At 48.0% G+C, this 15,282-nt stretch overlaps 1 protein-coding gene across 1 annotated transcript; it reads left to right on the top strand.

The window, feature by feature from the left end:
* The first annotated feature begins 363 nt into the window (after positions 1–363).
* On the top strand, positions 364–14,649 carry LOC139600414 (TOG array regulator of axonemal microtubules protein 2-like). Its single transcript, XM_071448573.1, has 12 exons — positions 364–551; positions 2,233–2,338; positions 3,053–3,288; positions 4,809–4,961; positions 6,147–6,264; positions 7,164–7,267; positions 8,642–8,846; positions 10,034–10,250; positions 11,317–11,403; positions 13,591–13,822; positions 13,964–14,040; positions 14,498–14,649. The coding sequence occupies exons 1-12, from the start codon at positions 364–366 to the stop codon at positions 14,647–14,649; spliced, it is 1,875 nt and encodes a 624-aa protein (XP_071304674.1).
* The last annotated feature ends 633 nt before the right edge of the window (positions 14,650–15,282 follow it).

A 15,282-nucleotide genomic window follows, 5' to 3' on the forward strand; every position in this document is an offset into this window, starting at 1 on the left:
AGGTCTTTCCTCAGGGAGTTGCAGAGTGTCCCTGTCCTCAGGGTTGGGGGAAATGAGGACACCGAAAAAAGAGAGGCCCCTGAGGGGTTCCCTCCTGGGCTGGCCAGTGCTGCTGTGGGCGCTGTCTCGCAGGGAGCGGGAGCTCTGCAGCCTCAGGAAGCTGCCGCTGGCTGTGGCACCTGTGGCACTTGGGAGCTGGCGCTGTGGGGGCAATTGTCAGGTTCAGCCTGGAGCTGTGCCCAGCTGGGGGAGGCTGGGAGCAAGCAAGGAGCCCCAGGATCCAGGCAGCAGGGAAGCCTCTGACCCAGCGGCAGTGTGTGTCACACAGAGCCCTGGCTGGGAGATGGGGCTGCAGGCCGCGCCATGGCGGGTGCCTTGCCCGGGGCTGCAGCGCCCACGGCCGACCCTCTCCTTACAGTGACCCCGCAGACGGCCACTGGTGCCAAGCGCCGAGAGGAGCCGCTCCGTGGGCATGGGCAGAAGGACAGAGCCTCTTCAGACCCACAGCAGTCCTTGCAGGAGGCACTCTCCATGCTGGGCAGCGATGACTGGTAAGAAAGGTCCCGTTCCCTCTGTGTCCCTCTGAGCGTTAAGGTCGGTCAGAAGCGTGTCTTGCTCGTGCCTCGGAGCCCCGAGAGCCCCGAGGGCCAAAGGGCACAGGTGAAACCCCTGCAGAGCAGGGAGAGCATAAAGATTGGAGAGCAGCCTTTTCTTGGCCTTGCTCTGCAGCAGTGCTCCAGCTGCAGCAGGCCCGTGCTGTTTCCTTGCTTTGCCTGCTGCTCCATGGAGCTGCAAAGGAAATATTGAGGGAAGAGAGAAAGCTGTGGCATGAGATGATTTGCTGGCTGAAGGCAAGAAGCAGGATGGCAGCAGCTTTGAGTGTAGAGATTTGGGTGCCTTGGGCCACTGGCCCAGTGGGACTGAGTAAGATTCCTCTGTGCTCCCACTGCTGACAGCAATGGCAGGGACTCCTGCATGTGAGTCCCAGAAGCAGCTCCAGGGAGTTCCTCTTTCTGAGAAATGGACTGAGTTGTGCTCTCAAGTCCATCAGCATGTCATTAGTGGTGAAGCGCTCATGGCAGAAGAGAAGGAAAAAGAAATAAAATCCTCTAGGAATCTTGCACTTTTGGAAGTCAACTATTTCCTTCTCACTGCTTCATATGTTTTGCCAATACTGAGATGTTTTGTCAATACTCCCAATGTGTCCCAAAATTTTACACAGGCAGAAGGTGGCCCAGAGGTGATAACCCTACAAATATGAGATGATAATGGTTTTCTTTTTGATGGCTTTTTGATCACTCCCTGGTGGTTGCTTCATTCACACAGGGGTAAGGCCTGCATTCACACTGGGATAAGCATGAAAAACTGGCCACAATGCATCTCCTTGTGCAGATCCCTTTGCTTTGCCCTTTCTCTTCCGCTTTCTCTTCCCCATTTCTCTTTGGTGCCCTGTGAGGTACAGAGAGCTTCTGCAGGTGTGGGGGGTCCTGATGACCCATGGGATGGGTCAGCAGCCCTGTGCTGCAGCCCTGATGCCTCACATACCTTCCTGTGGCTGAGGGCCTGCACAAAGCAAGTGCTGAGAGATGGAGTTGTTTGCACCTTTTAAATAACATATTGCTGTTGTGGGGGTTGTTTTAGGTAGGAGTGTTGTGGGAAAGCCAGAGTTTCAACAGTTCTTGTCCAGAGATGGAATCTTAATCTTCTGGGACATCCTGCTGCTTTTCTGGGGAATGTGTGAGGTGGAGTGGAGTGGGTGACAGGCAGGCCTAGATTGTGGAGGGGGAACTCAGCTCCAGAGTGGCAGTGCTGACTCTCAGTGCTGAACTGCCTGCTGGGGCTGACAAAGAAGGAAAATGTCCCAGTAGCAGCCTGCTGGGACTGTGTCTCAGGGACAGGTACAGGGAGGTGACAAGAAACAGCAGCATGGCCCAGCCTCACAGCTTCTAGGAAGTAGTGAGAGAGGCACTTCACATGCCAGAGCTTTCAGAAAGGCTGTCTTCTCAAACGGCCACAAATGAAGACTCTGAAAGCCCTCTCTTTGCCTCTTGGATTTGTGTATGCTTTTGACAGCCACAACATCCAGTGGCAGTGTGTTCCATAATTTCATTAAGTGCTCCTTGAAAAGCACCTCCCATTGTTTGACTGAGCTGCCAGCCTGGTCACTTCAGGGGGTGCTGCCTAGTTCTTGGGTAGAGAGGAATATCAATCTTTTTGTTACTTGCCTTTCAGGGAACTGAAGAAGAAGGGACTCTTCAACATCACACGCCTGGCTGAGTCCCATGCAGCAGTCCTGCTTTGTCGACTTCGTGAGATTTGCTTGGCAGTTACCAGCGAGGTGAGAACATTGTTCTGAATTCTTCCCCATACTTCATACGCGGCTTGTAGAGTAGATATGTGCTTGTTCATCTCCATGTGTGCTCAGGGACGGCCTTCATTTCTGATTTTAGACCTTCTACTTCTAATGTCTGTAGGATCTGTGTGTACGTGCAGCTGTATTTACTGGCAGCTTGGGTATGTGGCACTTGTCAGTGAGGTGCCATTTGAATGCAATGTGCAAATGCAGAAACTGAGACACTAATGATGTTATTTGCCAGAATCCTAATCTCTGCCCAAGCTGTAATTCAACACTGCAAATGAGTCTGTAGACCTGAGCCTGTGTTTTCTGTTTCCTGTCTGAGTGCTTCAACTGCTGGTGTTGCTTTCCGGAACAGGAGCATCTGACACTTTTAGACTTGTGCCTTTATGATTTGAAAGCAGCCCTTGTTTTAATTTTCTAGTGAAAGAGCCTAAAATCAATGTAGTGCCCATTGTAGAAAGGTTAAATTTCACACTTAGGTGAAATTTTTTTTAGGCCTGCAGTAAGCAGGTGTGAGGTCAGAAATTGGTGCCAGAGTAAGTGCCTTTCGGTGCTTGTGCTCTCCTGCTCTTAATGTACTTTTACGATCCTCTGGACACAGTGGGATGTGTTGTCATTTCCTGGGACTTGTGTTGAAGGCAAGTGGTTTTCTATTCAAGGTGATAATTATATTTCCCCTCACGATTTCCCCAGGTGACCAACCTCCGGTCCAAGGTGTCCTACTCAGCAATCGTCACAGTGGGAGAGCTCTTTGCAATCTTGAAGAAGGACATGGATTCCCAGGTGGATGAGGTTGCTCCAGTCCTTCTCCAGATGGTCTGGAACTCACCAGAGTTTGTTCAGAAGGCAGCCTCTCAGAGCCTGGGGATCATGGTGGAGAACGTGACTCCTGCACGAGCAATGACTGCTCTCATGGACAAGGGAGTCAAGTAGGTTCTTCTTCATTTAGTGCTATTCTTCACCTTCTAGTGTGTGGGTGAGGGGAGGGATGAGGGAAAGAATGGGAATGCTGGGAGGGAAGGGTCCGGCATCCTGCATCTTCTGTGGACTCAGGTACTCGATTCTCCCATCAACCTCATTTCTTTCCTCTTGCCACCTATTTCTGCCCTCCTGCAGCCCCTTGGGTCACAGAATCACAGAACTATACAATATGGGGAGTTGGAAGCAGCCCTTCAGGATCATCAATTCCAGCTTCTGGCCTTGCACAGAACAGCCCAAGGGTCACCCTGTGTGCCTGAGATTGTTGTCCAAATGCTTCTTCAACTCTGTCAGCTTGGTGCTGTGACCAGTGCCCTGGGGAGCCTGTTGCAGGGCCCAAGCACCCTCTGGGTGAAAAACTTTTTCCTGATATCCAAACTAAAGCTCCTCTGAGTCAGTTTCCTGCTGCTTCCTGGAGTTCTCCCAGTCTGTCAGAGTTTCCTAGATATGGTGAACAGTGGGGAAATGCAAGTGCCTGCAAAGGCTAAGAATAGAGCCTTGTGCTTTTGTGGGAACAGGGACAATTGCAATTGCAGCTGTGAGCGCTCTTTGATATTTCACAGCACTAACCACAGAGGCCCTGGGGAAAACCACGTTTTCCTCATGATGCCATTAACCTGAGAAATAAGGAGGGTCCTTGCTGGGGTGTGGAGCACATGGGGGAGAATGTGCTGGGTGTGGCACAGCCTGCACAGCAGGTGCAGCTCCTGCCAAAAGGAGCCTTGTGTGACTGTGCTGGCCTTAGAGCTCTGCTTTCTATTCAGAATGAAGTTTCCTGTTAGCCTTGAGATGATGAATCACTTCACAGGCCCCTTCACAGGCCGAGTGCCATGGGACAGCTGAAGCAAAGGCTGCCCTAAGTGTTGGTGCCTGATAGTTCCCAAGAGACAGTCTCTAGATCAGGACAACCTGGCTAAACTGACTGCCCCCCCTTTCCTTAGCTTTGCAATAGGGTAAAGCACTCAGATGTATCTGTTGCCAAGCCTCACGGAAGAAAGAGGCTGTATTGCTGGATATTCCGCAACTTCACGCCCCGCAGCGTGTTTTCCCTGCATTTGTTTTATCCCAGAGGTCTGCAGATGTGGGAAGAAATGGGTGGAAAGAGCCTCATCCTGCTGCAGCTCTGTGTAGTGGGTGCCCTCTGATGGGTCTGCATGAATTTTCCTTAATTTCTAAATAATTCATATGCGATCTATTACTTTAATCTTTCTTTGAGTAAATTTTGGGAAAGAAATGGAATATCAGATAGTGCAGGGAGACGGAATTCCTCCCTCTTCCATGCAGGCAGTCCTTCTGTACAATGCTAACTTTGTGTTTATCTGAGGACAGAACCTTCTGCAGGTGCCTGAAGCTGCAGGGAGAGCCCAGGCTCCTTCCCCCAGCAAGGACAGGGAGCACGCTCTGGCCAAGGCCTGTGCTGCTGCTGCTGCTCCTTGTCCCTGTGCCCCAGGGTTTGTTCTCTCCTTCCCAGGAGCCGCTACGTCCAGGTGCGGAAGTGTGCGGCCGAACTCCTCCTGTCCTTGATGGAGAAAATGGGAGTCACCAAGCTCGCAGGCACCCCCAGGGCTGAGAGGCTGGCACACGTGGCAGGGACACTGGCTCAGGACTGTCACAAGGACACAAGGTAATGGTCTTCCTTTCACCTCCAAAACCAGGAAAACTGTTTTGTCTTTGGCTTTAAAGGTAAAACTACAAAAGAGTGGAAACTCAAGGAAATAATACGTGACCTCACTGTGTGGATGAGGGTCACAGAATCGTGGAATATGCTGCGTTGGATTGGACTTATCGGGGTCATCCAGTCCAGCTCCTGGCCATGCGCAGGGCACTCCAAGGGTCACTCCATGTGCCTGAGAGCATTGTCCAAACGCTTCTTGAGCTCTGTCAGGCTTGGTGCTGTGACCGCTGCTCTGGGTTGCCTGGGGAAATGACTGTAGTGTGAAACCTGAGGTTGGCCAGCAAGAAGGAGCATTGCCAACTTCCTGTGACTTGAAGTATTCTTTACTAAGTTCAAAAGAGCTCACATTAGCCAGTACAAGAGTTTATTATGGCCTTAGGTATACAACACAAAGCCAAAGTGTTCGCTAATGTTTATCACTGAAGGATCCCAAACATCTGTTTCTGGGAAAGTCATGAAGACTTTCCTAGAAATAGTTCAGGGGTCTTTAGCCAATGTATTCATTCTTCCTAAACCCCTTCTGCAGATTTCTACAATGCTGTTACGTGGGGGACACTGTCCTCCAAATTTCTTCTTGAAGAAAACTGTGGTTTCCCAGTGACAAAATCAACCCAAACCACCAAAATCCCCTTACTTTGATGATGAAGTTCCCATTAATAGTTGCCAAGAACACCAGAACAACTAGCTGACCCTGTGCATACATATCGTATAGAATAATCAACAGGATGCAGGAGGTGTTTTGTCCTGGCTTCTCTGCCAGTTAAAGAAAGGCAAATTATTGTGCAATGGCAGCAGGACACTGCTAATGGGCTCTGTCAACAAAGCAGATGTGTTTTGCTTGATCCCTGGGAACACCCACAGTTTCAGAGTGAATGGTGTTTTCCTGTGGCCCCACATTCTCCTCTTGCTTCTTGTGTTCAGCTGACAACACTGTGCAGTGTCAAGTGGAGGTAAATCTCCCTCTTTGCTGAGTAGGTTGTGCCTTCTCATGCAAGGATTGCACCTGATGAGTTTAAGGTACCAGCCCCTTCTGTTAACACTCTTCCTTGGTTCACTGTTCTTTTGTTTCCTTCCTGCCTCCCTCTCTCCCTTCCTCCCTTCCTTTCTGCCATCCTTCCTTTCTTCCTTCCTCAGGCATTATGGCCAGGAGATGGTGAAGATGTTGCTGAGTCATCAAAAATTTAAAATGCTCCTGGAACAATCTCTTTCCACGCATGACCTGGAAGATATCCTGACAAGAATTAAGAAGAAAGTAAGTGCTTGGCAGAAGAAATGCCTCCTTTGTCCAAGTATTACCACTGCTAATACGAGACCAAACATACCAAATCTGTCTTTATCTCATTCCTCTTCTGCTGAATCACTTTCCTCCTGGGAATGAGCTGTTAATCCTCGGCCTGTTCATCTGCAGGCCACAAAGGAACTGCTATTATTAGGGGAAAAGTGGGGTTTTGAAGATTTTGAATATCAGTCACAAAGAGGAAAGGGAAAGAGGAGAAAATGGAGAAAATTACATTTAAGCGTAAGGCCCCACCACGCTCTCCCTACTGACTCTGCCCCCAGTAAAGCAATTAAGTGAGAACAGAAGATAACAAAGTCTGAAGATAACAGAGTCTTTGCAAAAGTGACTGCAAGTAACACTGCCAAGAAAATTTCCAAATATACAAAAGATGTCCAAGTCAGTCCTAGTTACTACAATTTCTGTCTGTCTTTTGGGAATATTGCCCTGCTGTCAAGCCCTGTGGAGCTGGAAGAAGCTTGGGGAGTGTGCCTTTGTGCAGGAGCAGGGAGAGTGAGCATTGAACCAAATCAACTTCCAACACAATGGGCCAACCCCCAGAGTCCCATTTTTTCTGCTGCTTCCTTTAAGACCACTCATTGCCTATCAGTTTGCATTGTTCCCATTTATGCTCAAGACTAGTGAATTTGGGAATTTAGACGGCTGCTCGGTGTGCTAGCGCCCATAACCTGCCTTGGGCTATTGAAAACAGAGAGTTGGCACCAATGAATCTCTGGTCTGTTTATTTCTGTAAGTTAGGAAGTGTTTCCCTAAGCCTTGGTACTACATTGATCCAGGTTCTAACTTGTGTTTTAAAGAGGGAATTTCCTATTTTATATTCTGAAGATTCATAGGGTTTCTCTATGTCTTTGTAGGGGATGGAAAAGCAGAAGGGTGAACGCCCATCTGTCAAGGAGCCGGTGGAGAAGAGGAACGATGGCTCGAAGGAGCCCCAGGCCACAGTGCCCTCTAGCAAACGGTACTGAGCACTTTTGTCAGATGTGACAAAGCACATGACAAGCTCTGCACGCCTCTTCCACAGAAAAATCTTTCTGCTGGAGATGACCAGTGCAAGAGATTGTTTCCTTTTCCTACAAATGCTCTAGGATAAAAAACGTCTCCTTCTGCATTGTGTTGAACACAACTTCTCTGGAGGGCTTTCCACAAAAATTGGGTGACAAACAGACACCCATTGGTTGCAGCTCAGCCGATCCAGTGCAGTGGCAAGGGCAGTGCTGTGCAGGCTAGGAGAGGGCAGTTTCTGCTGTCTGCCTTGAGACAAGTAAATTCAACCAGGTTTTTTTTTCATCCAAGTGGAATGATAAATAAAACACCCTTTTTAGATGGGTGTTTTAATGAGAAGTCCCAGTCTAGAAGCAACATGCCATTCCCCAAACAAGCAGTTCCCATCCATGTGGTTTGGCCTGGCTGAATCATGGCTTTCTTACCCTCAAACAGTGCCAAGTTTGAGTAGTAAGGAGCAAGGCAATTCCTGAGCCATTTTGGTCAACAGGTGTCTCAATGTGGACTTTTGTCTTGGTATTCCTTTCCTTCATAGAGTTTGCTTGATGGACAGCATGTTTGGTTTATTTCCCCCTGTGCTGCAATCAGCATTGAAGACAGGAATTTGGTCCTTGCTGTCTCTTCATGCCACTGGCAGAGCTACTTGCTCCTCTGATAAGAGAGGGAATTTCTTGAGCTCTGTCCTGCTCAGCGGTGGCAGGAAAGTGACCACATGCCTCAGTAGCATGGCTAGCATCTGCCCGTGCTCATGGAAGAGACAGGTTGATCCAAGGGGATTATTCCCAGAGAATTTGTTAAGTTGTGCATCTAGTCTCTAGGGAAGAAAAGGAAATGTGAGCGTAATTCTTGGAGGTCTGGCTTCTGTTTCTATCTCTGTTACTGATTTTCTGGATCCTTCAGATATGCCCCTGTTCACCTGTTCAGATGCATCTGAGCTACTTTTCCAGATTCTCATGCCTGGTTGTAGAGACACTTCTCCAGAGTGATGAGTTTCCCTACTATAAGACACACACGTGCCATATGAGGAGGCATTTAAACTTGGAAGTAGTGTCTCCCTTTCCCCACAAAGCAATGTGACCTGTGTGCCTTGGAAGGCATCTGAAGATAGATCAGGTGCATCTCATCCTTGGTTTTCCTGAGGGAGCAGTGATGAGAATGCCACTTGCAGATTGTCTCCCGTAATGATTGTCACGAGGTCCGCGTTGTTCTTCAGAGCTTCATGATTTTCTAGCTGGAAATCACATTGTTAGGAAAACTTGTCAGGATGTTTGGCTCACAATTAACTGAAGGTATTATCAGCAACAGGTCCTAATTTGGTTTTGTTTTCCAGGGTGAAATCTACCTCTGATGGACACCTCCTACACCGTGCAAAAGCCCAGGTCACATTACCAGCAGCTGTGGAAGGAAGGGAGTCACTCCAGAAGCTTTACCATCTCCTGGAAGCCAAGGGGTTTCAGACACGGATGGAAGGAGTGGCACTCCTCCTAGACCTGTCCAAAACCAGCCCCCAGCTCATCTCCACTAACATTGTCCATGTATGTAGGGCATCTTCATTGCTCTTTTCCTTTTGCTCCTTTCCCAAGCCTGGAGAAGTAAACTTAATTCAGTGTGTCTTGGCACTACACCCTGGTTGTTTGGGACAGGCTGGTTCCCTCTTACCCAGACAAATTTAATTCTGGTCCAGGCTGCAGGACAAGTTATTTCAGTCTAGTTGTATAGGTCTGGCAGGTGCCTATTGCTGCTGTTCATCAGAGATGATGGCAGAATTTTCTGCTGGTGTAACTGCTGCTGTCTCCTACTGCTAGCTGGGTGAAGTGAAGGGAAAACCAGCCCTTGAAAGCATGGCAATTATTCTCCAGACCAAAGATGGGTTTTCCTGGGGAAGAGAAGTATCAGGCTGGGCTGGTTTAAACCCAGTTATTTTTAAAAGGATACTTCTGTAAACTCCATTTTGTCTTGCACGAGCACAACTCTGGCTACTCATTTCCATCCTCATCCCTATTCCTCTTGGTAAAGATGGTGCTCACCCTTCTTGGGGGGACCTTTTTTCTCTTTGGAAAAGGAGGAAAACAGCTAAGAAGGGATCTCTGCCTTCTCCTCCCAGCAGCTGCTTTTTCCCTTTTTCCAGAAAATGGTGCCTGATGATGTGGCTGTCAAGGGACTGAACCTGCTCTAATGAGAGCTGTAGAGCACATTCCATTTCAGAAGTCCACCTGTTAGTTAGAGAAATGGTCTGGATCCTGGAAGAGTTGATCAGAGTCCTGCACTTCACCAGACACAGGTTCTGAGACAGACAAAATAAAACTTAGATCTCCTCCAGCCACAGTCTTGATAAAATCATAACTGCCCTCAGTACCTGAGGCAACTGTATAGAAAAATGGGCATGGTAAATATCTGCTTCCATACTTGTAAAGCAAAGGTAGCCTTTTGCAGTAATAAATGGAATTGATTTAATGATTTATAGATGGAGAGAAATACCATAGGAACTTTTCTGGCCCCAGCCAAACCTCTTAAAAACAGATGAAAATCTCTCCAGCAGCATCAGGTTGTGCAACCATTCCAGTGAGCGGCCCACAGGAAAACAGTGAAATCGTGCAAGCAAGGACTGACCTGACAGAAAGGACCACTTTCATCTTTTATATTGCTGAGTGCTCATTTCTACATTCCCTCTTCAAACAAGGTCATTTTAATCCAGCTTTCATGTTGTTTGTTCTCTCCACAGATTTTTGATTATTTTGTCCTGAGAATAAATGACACCCACAAGAGAGTGAAGGAAAAGGCGCTGGACGTGCTGGCAGAAATCATTGGACTCCTGAAAGATGCCCTGAAGCCGGTGATGACCCCTTTGGTTGAAGGGATAACAAAGAACCTGAACTCAAAGGATCCTGGGGTTCATGCCGCAGCTGTGAAGGCACTGGACAAATCCGTTGCTCATTTAGGTAAGGCTGAGCCCTGGCATGGACTCTCCTCAGCCGTGTCTCTGTCTGTCCCACACGAGAGAGCGCTGAGTGCCTTGGGAGCTGTTGTTGTCTGTGGAACGCTCCAGCTGACACCCACCAGGAGCTGTGCAGGTGCAGTCCTTATGCACCATCCCCAACAGGCTGGAATGTGCAGCAGCATTTCCCAACAGTCCCAAGCTCCCTTGGCTCTGTGCTGCTTGTCTAAAGAGCAAGTCTGGACTCCAGCTTTGCTACAATTCAGAGGCAAAGGAGATTTGGAGTTTGCTTGGGCCCTGTCTGACTTCCCAAATGACCAGCTTTGCTGCTGGCATGAAGGGACACCGGCCCATCAGAGCTTCTGCAGAGCAGCCACCTGGAAGGCTCTACATTAGAGGCATTAGCTGCCTATTTCCCACCTTTCTTCTTTGTCTTCTTTTTCCAAAGAGGAACTGATGATTCACCAAGTTCATTTCTTTAGAACAAACAGGTCTAAATCCAGCTGTCAACGATGCCTTGTTCCACATGTTGTTTTGCATGGGGCAAGATGGCAACAGCATATACCTGCCTAGGCAAGGGCTGCTGTAAATTCCTTTGCCACAGAGATTTATGTCAGCTCTGAAAATGCCTGAAAAATGGAGTGTTGAAGAGGCAGGTCTTCAAGGGGAGTTTCCACTTTCTCCACTTCAGCTGCTCTGTGAACTCACAAACTGCCTGAGTCAGTGCCTTTCTGTGTCCCAATATGGGCTTCTTCCCTTTTGCTCTGGGATGCAAAACTTTTTCACTGCTTCCATGTGACTGAACTGTTGAGGTCCCTGATGTGAAATGTTTTAACATAGCTCCTGGTACAGCAGACAACTTTGGATTCACAAATGTGAAAGGAGAGCTTTTCTTTTGGAATTTAAAACTCTGCCAAGTAGGCTGGAAGGAAAGACAAAAAGGAATCAAAAATCAGCAGAAGTTGATTTTATTGTATAAAATGGGGTTGCCCCTGCTCTTTCCCTCCTCCTCACTCTCCTTTCTGCTATGACCTCACACAAGTGAGCAGAAACGTGTGTTTCACTTGTAGATGAAGTGTCACTGATGAAAGAGCTCAGCAACCAATGGAGCAAACTGAGTGGCCAAGCCCTGCTGGATGTCACAGAGCGTATCACAGGTATGGCCTCCCCTTCTAAGCCAACAAGTCTCCGGGGGAGTATTTACAGGGAATGCCTGTGAACAGACAGCAGAGTAGCTCCTCCAAATCAGGAGGTGCTGAGCTTGTCCCTCCTGCCCAATAGCCAAGGCAGGTGTAGTTGGCAGGCATTCCCTGGCTGCTGCAGAGCTGTGCAGCATCTGAGATGGCAGCAGAGCTCGGCCTGGGGGCTGAGCTCTCACTGGGGCATCTCAGAACCCACCTGCAGGAGAAGGAGGGCCTAAAAAATACCCCAGCTGGCTCCTCTCTTGGAAGCCCAGGGACATCTGTGATCCTTAAGGGAAAATGGGGACAAACCCTGTTTCAGGGAATCTCTTTTGTTCTCACAGAATCCTTGTTTTTCTCCTGGAAAGTTTTGAGGCTGAACCGTGCAGAGCCTAGGGGTCACAGCTTAGGCCAAAACTCAACACAGCTCTTAGAGGCACAGATTTAGTGCAAGGCAGGCTTTGGGGGCACAGGGGGGCAGAAGCTGCAGAGTGCTGGGGGCTCCATGCCTCTGCTGTCCAAGTGGCACTGGACTGAGCAGTTCAGGGTGTGCAAACAGTGTCTTCCTGTGTCTGCGCTGTCCAAAATGCTACAAATGCAGCTGATAATTGATTCCTCAGAGGAGCTTGCTATGTCAGCAGTAGCCAAGGGATGGAAAAATGATAATCTCAATAGACAGTAGAGAAGACAACTGATAGCCTTGCATGAACTGGGGCTAAATCCACTGCTAATTATGCCAACATCTTTAAATGCAAGGTGTAATACACTTGGTGTCTTCATCGGGAATCTCAAAAGGGCATGTTCAGTGATTAGGATGTCAAAGGCCCTTTAAAGAGCATTTAATAAAGTAGATCTCCAGCCATAGGGAATTTAGTTTTGCAGTCATTTTGATCTCTTTTTCAAAGAAAGGAATTAAGCATAAATTAGGACTACTTTAGAAAGAGCAGACGTTTTCTCTGAGATTTAGTAGGAACAGACAGCTTGCTCCTCATGTTCAGTAGTCACCAAGGTCTTTAATGACATTTCAACTCAAATGAGCTCCCAATATAAAATGGGTACCATAACCCGTTTTCTGCTTAGCAGAATTGGTTTTGGGTACTTTCAGGAGATGTTTCAGTGTTGAATTGTTACATTAAGGTGCTGGTGGATTAACAGCATAGAGAAAATGAAGTCTCTTCCACCACAGAATAATAAATGGCTACTGCATAACATTTTGCATGATCAGAAAATAAGAATGGACTCCAGAGCGTATTTCAGCTTTTGATCTCTCAGCCAGATTTGCCATGCAAGAAGCCTGTTGGTAGTCATTTTTTGTCTGTGTTTGATATAGTTCAGAAAATGAGCAGAGAGCAGATTTCAGAGACAATGATGTTAGGAAGCAATTGTGTTTTGGTTAAATTTCAGTCCCCTGTGTATTATTCTTCTCTCTCTATTACCCCTATTTCAGTGGACATTATAAGGAAAAATGCTATTAACATTGAGAGGGGAAATGCCATACAAATGTGGAGATGCTCAAATGCCGGGGCAATGGGGTCTGGGTAATTCTCTAAGGCACCCTGAGGTTTGCAACAGCTCTTTGCTGGAAGCCACAAAAGCATTCTGCCAAAGACACCAGCTAGCCACTGATGTTTCTCATCCAGCTGTCAAGCAGCAGCCATCTCTGGTGGGCTGGAGTTTTGAAGTGTGTTCTAATACTGCCCTTTGCTGCGTGCCACAGAGCAAAGGGAAGAGCCAGATGAGACTTTTGGCCCTTGGCATCAAAGTTACAAAGATGGAATCATCCCTTTTATTAGAAATCTCTCCATTGCCTCTCTAGGGTGCATTTCCAAATCTTCCGTGTGGGTTTAGACAACTTCTTAATGGAAAAAAAAAAAGGAAGTTTGACATTTCAGTCATTGTTCATGCAGAAACAGATTGTGAAATGATTTAGTAAAGGTACAAAGTCTGCCACAGGTACAAAGCTCTGGCTGGAGAAATTGCTCCTGAGGGGTTGGTGGTTCTGTTTCAAGGATGATCAGCTGCAAATGCCCATTTCTGGGCCATGGGGCTCTGTGTGCTATTTCACTGATCTTGGCCAGAGAGGCTTCCAAGAAGCAAACCCAGAGGTAGATCCTTGTTTGCATTGAGGCTGGTGGGTAAGGAGCTGTGTCTCTGTCCCGGCAGTGCTGGTGGAATGGGTCCATGCCAGGAGCCCTGAAGTGGTGCAGCGCTACGCCCTGCCCGTGCTCTGGTGCTGCCTGGAGAACAAGGCGCTGCCTGTGCGAAGCGCCAACGTCTGCGCCGTGGTCACCAAGCTTGCCTGTGCCCTCTGCCAGGTGATGGGCACCCAGATGATTAAGTGTGCTGAGAGCAAGCCTCCACACGTGCAGGAAAACCTCTCCAGCCTTTTGGGCTGGTGAAGGTTTGATGTTCTCCAGAAAGCTGACCAAGTGCTGAGTTGGACACCTCCGGATGGGACTTTTTAGCTGTGCCAAAAATAACAAAACACTAAGGAAGGGCGTGCATCTGCCCCCGCTCTCTCCATCGCCCTTCCTAGTCATGGCGTGGGGGGCCTGAAGCAACTCCAGGCTGAGGACAAAGTGAAGACCAAGCATGGATCAGCCTCACAAAGAGGTAAGACGGGAGCTGGGCCGCTCTCTGGTGGGAGGAAGGGTCTTGTGGCAGCCCAGAGAGGCTGTGCGCATTGCCAGGGAACAGCTGTGCCCTGCACGTGCCCCCTGCAAGGAGCTGTGCTGCTGCCAGTGCCCCGTGGAGCTGCAGGGCTGCTGAGCTGTGGGGCAGGGAGAGGAGCAGGAGGCTGCATGTGCAGCTGAGCCTTTCCTGGAGAGCATGGGGCTCTGGGCTCCCTGCTGTCCCAGGGCAGCCCAGAGGCCGGGCTGTTCCTGTGCTAGCTCTGGGGAAGTGGGGCAGGGTATCGCCCTGGCCTGCCTCAAGTGTCTGCCAGCAGGGGCATGTTTCCCTGTTCAACTATTGAAAAGTTTCCAGGAAATGTATCCCATGAAACATGTACCTTTAGCTGCTTTAGGTTTGCATTGCAGCCTCTGTTACACTTTGTGTTTCCACTTTGCAGGCCTGACCGGCTACACTCTTACCAAGAAGTTTTCTCTGCACACTTCCCATTGTCTCTCCACCACGAAGTCCTTGCCTCCTGTCCAGAAGAGCCCTCATTCCTCCAAGCACAGGAAGAAGTTGGCACCTGCTAGAAGACTGTTGGAAGATTAGGATTTATATGTTAGGCTTTATAGTTGCAGATGTTACATATGTTCAGAACTTTAGATGTAGTTTTGAATAACTGTCTTTTCATTGTATCTTGAAATTTTGATTACTTATTTTTAATTGTATATTTTTTTTGATGATTTTAAAAAGTTAAATAAATGTGGCATTCACATTCTCTGAACAGAGAGAGAATTCTCTCTCAGAGGATTTTTCCTGGAGAAGTACAGAGAGAAGAAGAGGAAACATTTTTTAACTCTGCTTGCTGCTCCTGTTGTTTTGCACATGTGGAATGTGTTAAGAGGATTGTTTACTTGAAGGGACTTCCTAATTGGATTCTGGTTGTTCATATTAATTGGCCTGTTGGGTCAATGCTGTGTCCTGGCTGTCACAAGACAGCCACAGGTTTTTCTTTAGTATTCTTTAGTATTCTTTGTAGTATAGTGTTCTTTAATATAGTGTAGTATAATGGAATATAATATACTTTTAATAAATTGTTCAGCCTTCTGAATCAATGGAGTCAGATGCCAATCATTCCCTGGTCAGGGGCGCCCTGCTTTTCAATAAATAAATAAATAAATAAATAAAACTGAAATGAACCAAAAGGAGAATGTGAGACCAGGACCTGCCAGCCTAGAGCTT

This window comes from Agelaius tricolor, unplaced genomic scaffold (assembly GCF_023055355.1).
Source record: "Agelaius tricolor isolate 1412-34295 unplaced genomic scaffold, bAgeTri1.0.p SCAF_27, whole genome shotgun sequence".
Classification (NCBI taxonomy): domain Eukaryota; kingdom Metazoa; phylum Chordata; class Aves; order Passeriformes; family Icteridae; genus Agelaius; species Agelaius tricolor.

Excerpts from the sequence above, each read along its gene's own strand:
- LOC139600414 (XM_071448573.1), top strand. The coding sequence starts at position 364 with ATGGCGGGTGCCTTGCCCGGGGCTGCAGCGCCCACGGCCGACCCTCTC. Across the intron at positions 10,251-11,316 it reads CAAATCCGTTGCTCATTTAG|ATGAAGTGTCACTGATGAAA; the intron begins GTAAGGCTGAGC and ends TTTCACTTGTAG. Across the intron at positions 13,823-13,963 it reads CTCTCCAGCCTTTTGGGCTG|TCATGGCGTGGGGGGCCTGA; the intron begins GTGAAGGTTTGA and ends CGCCCTTCCTAG.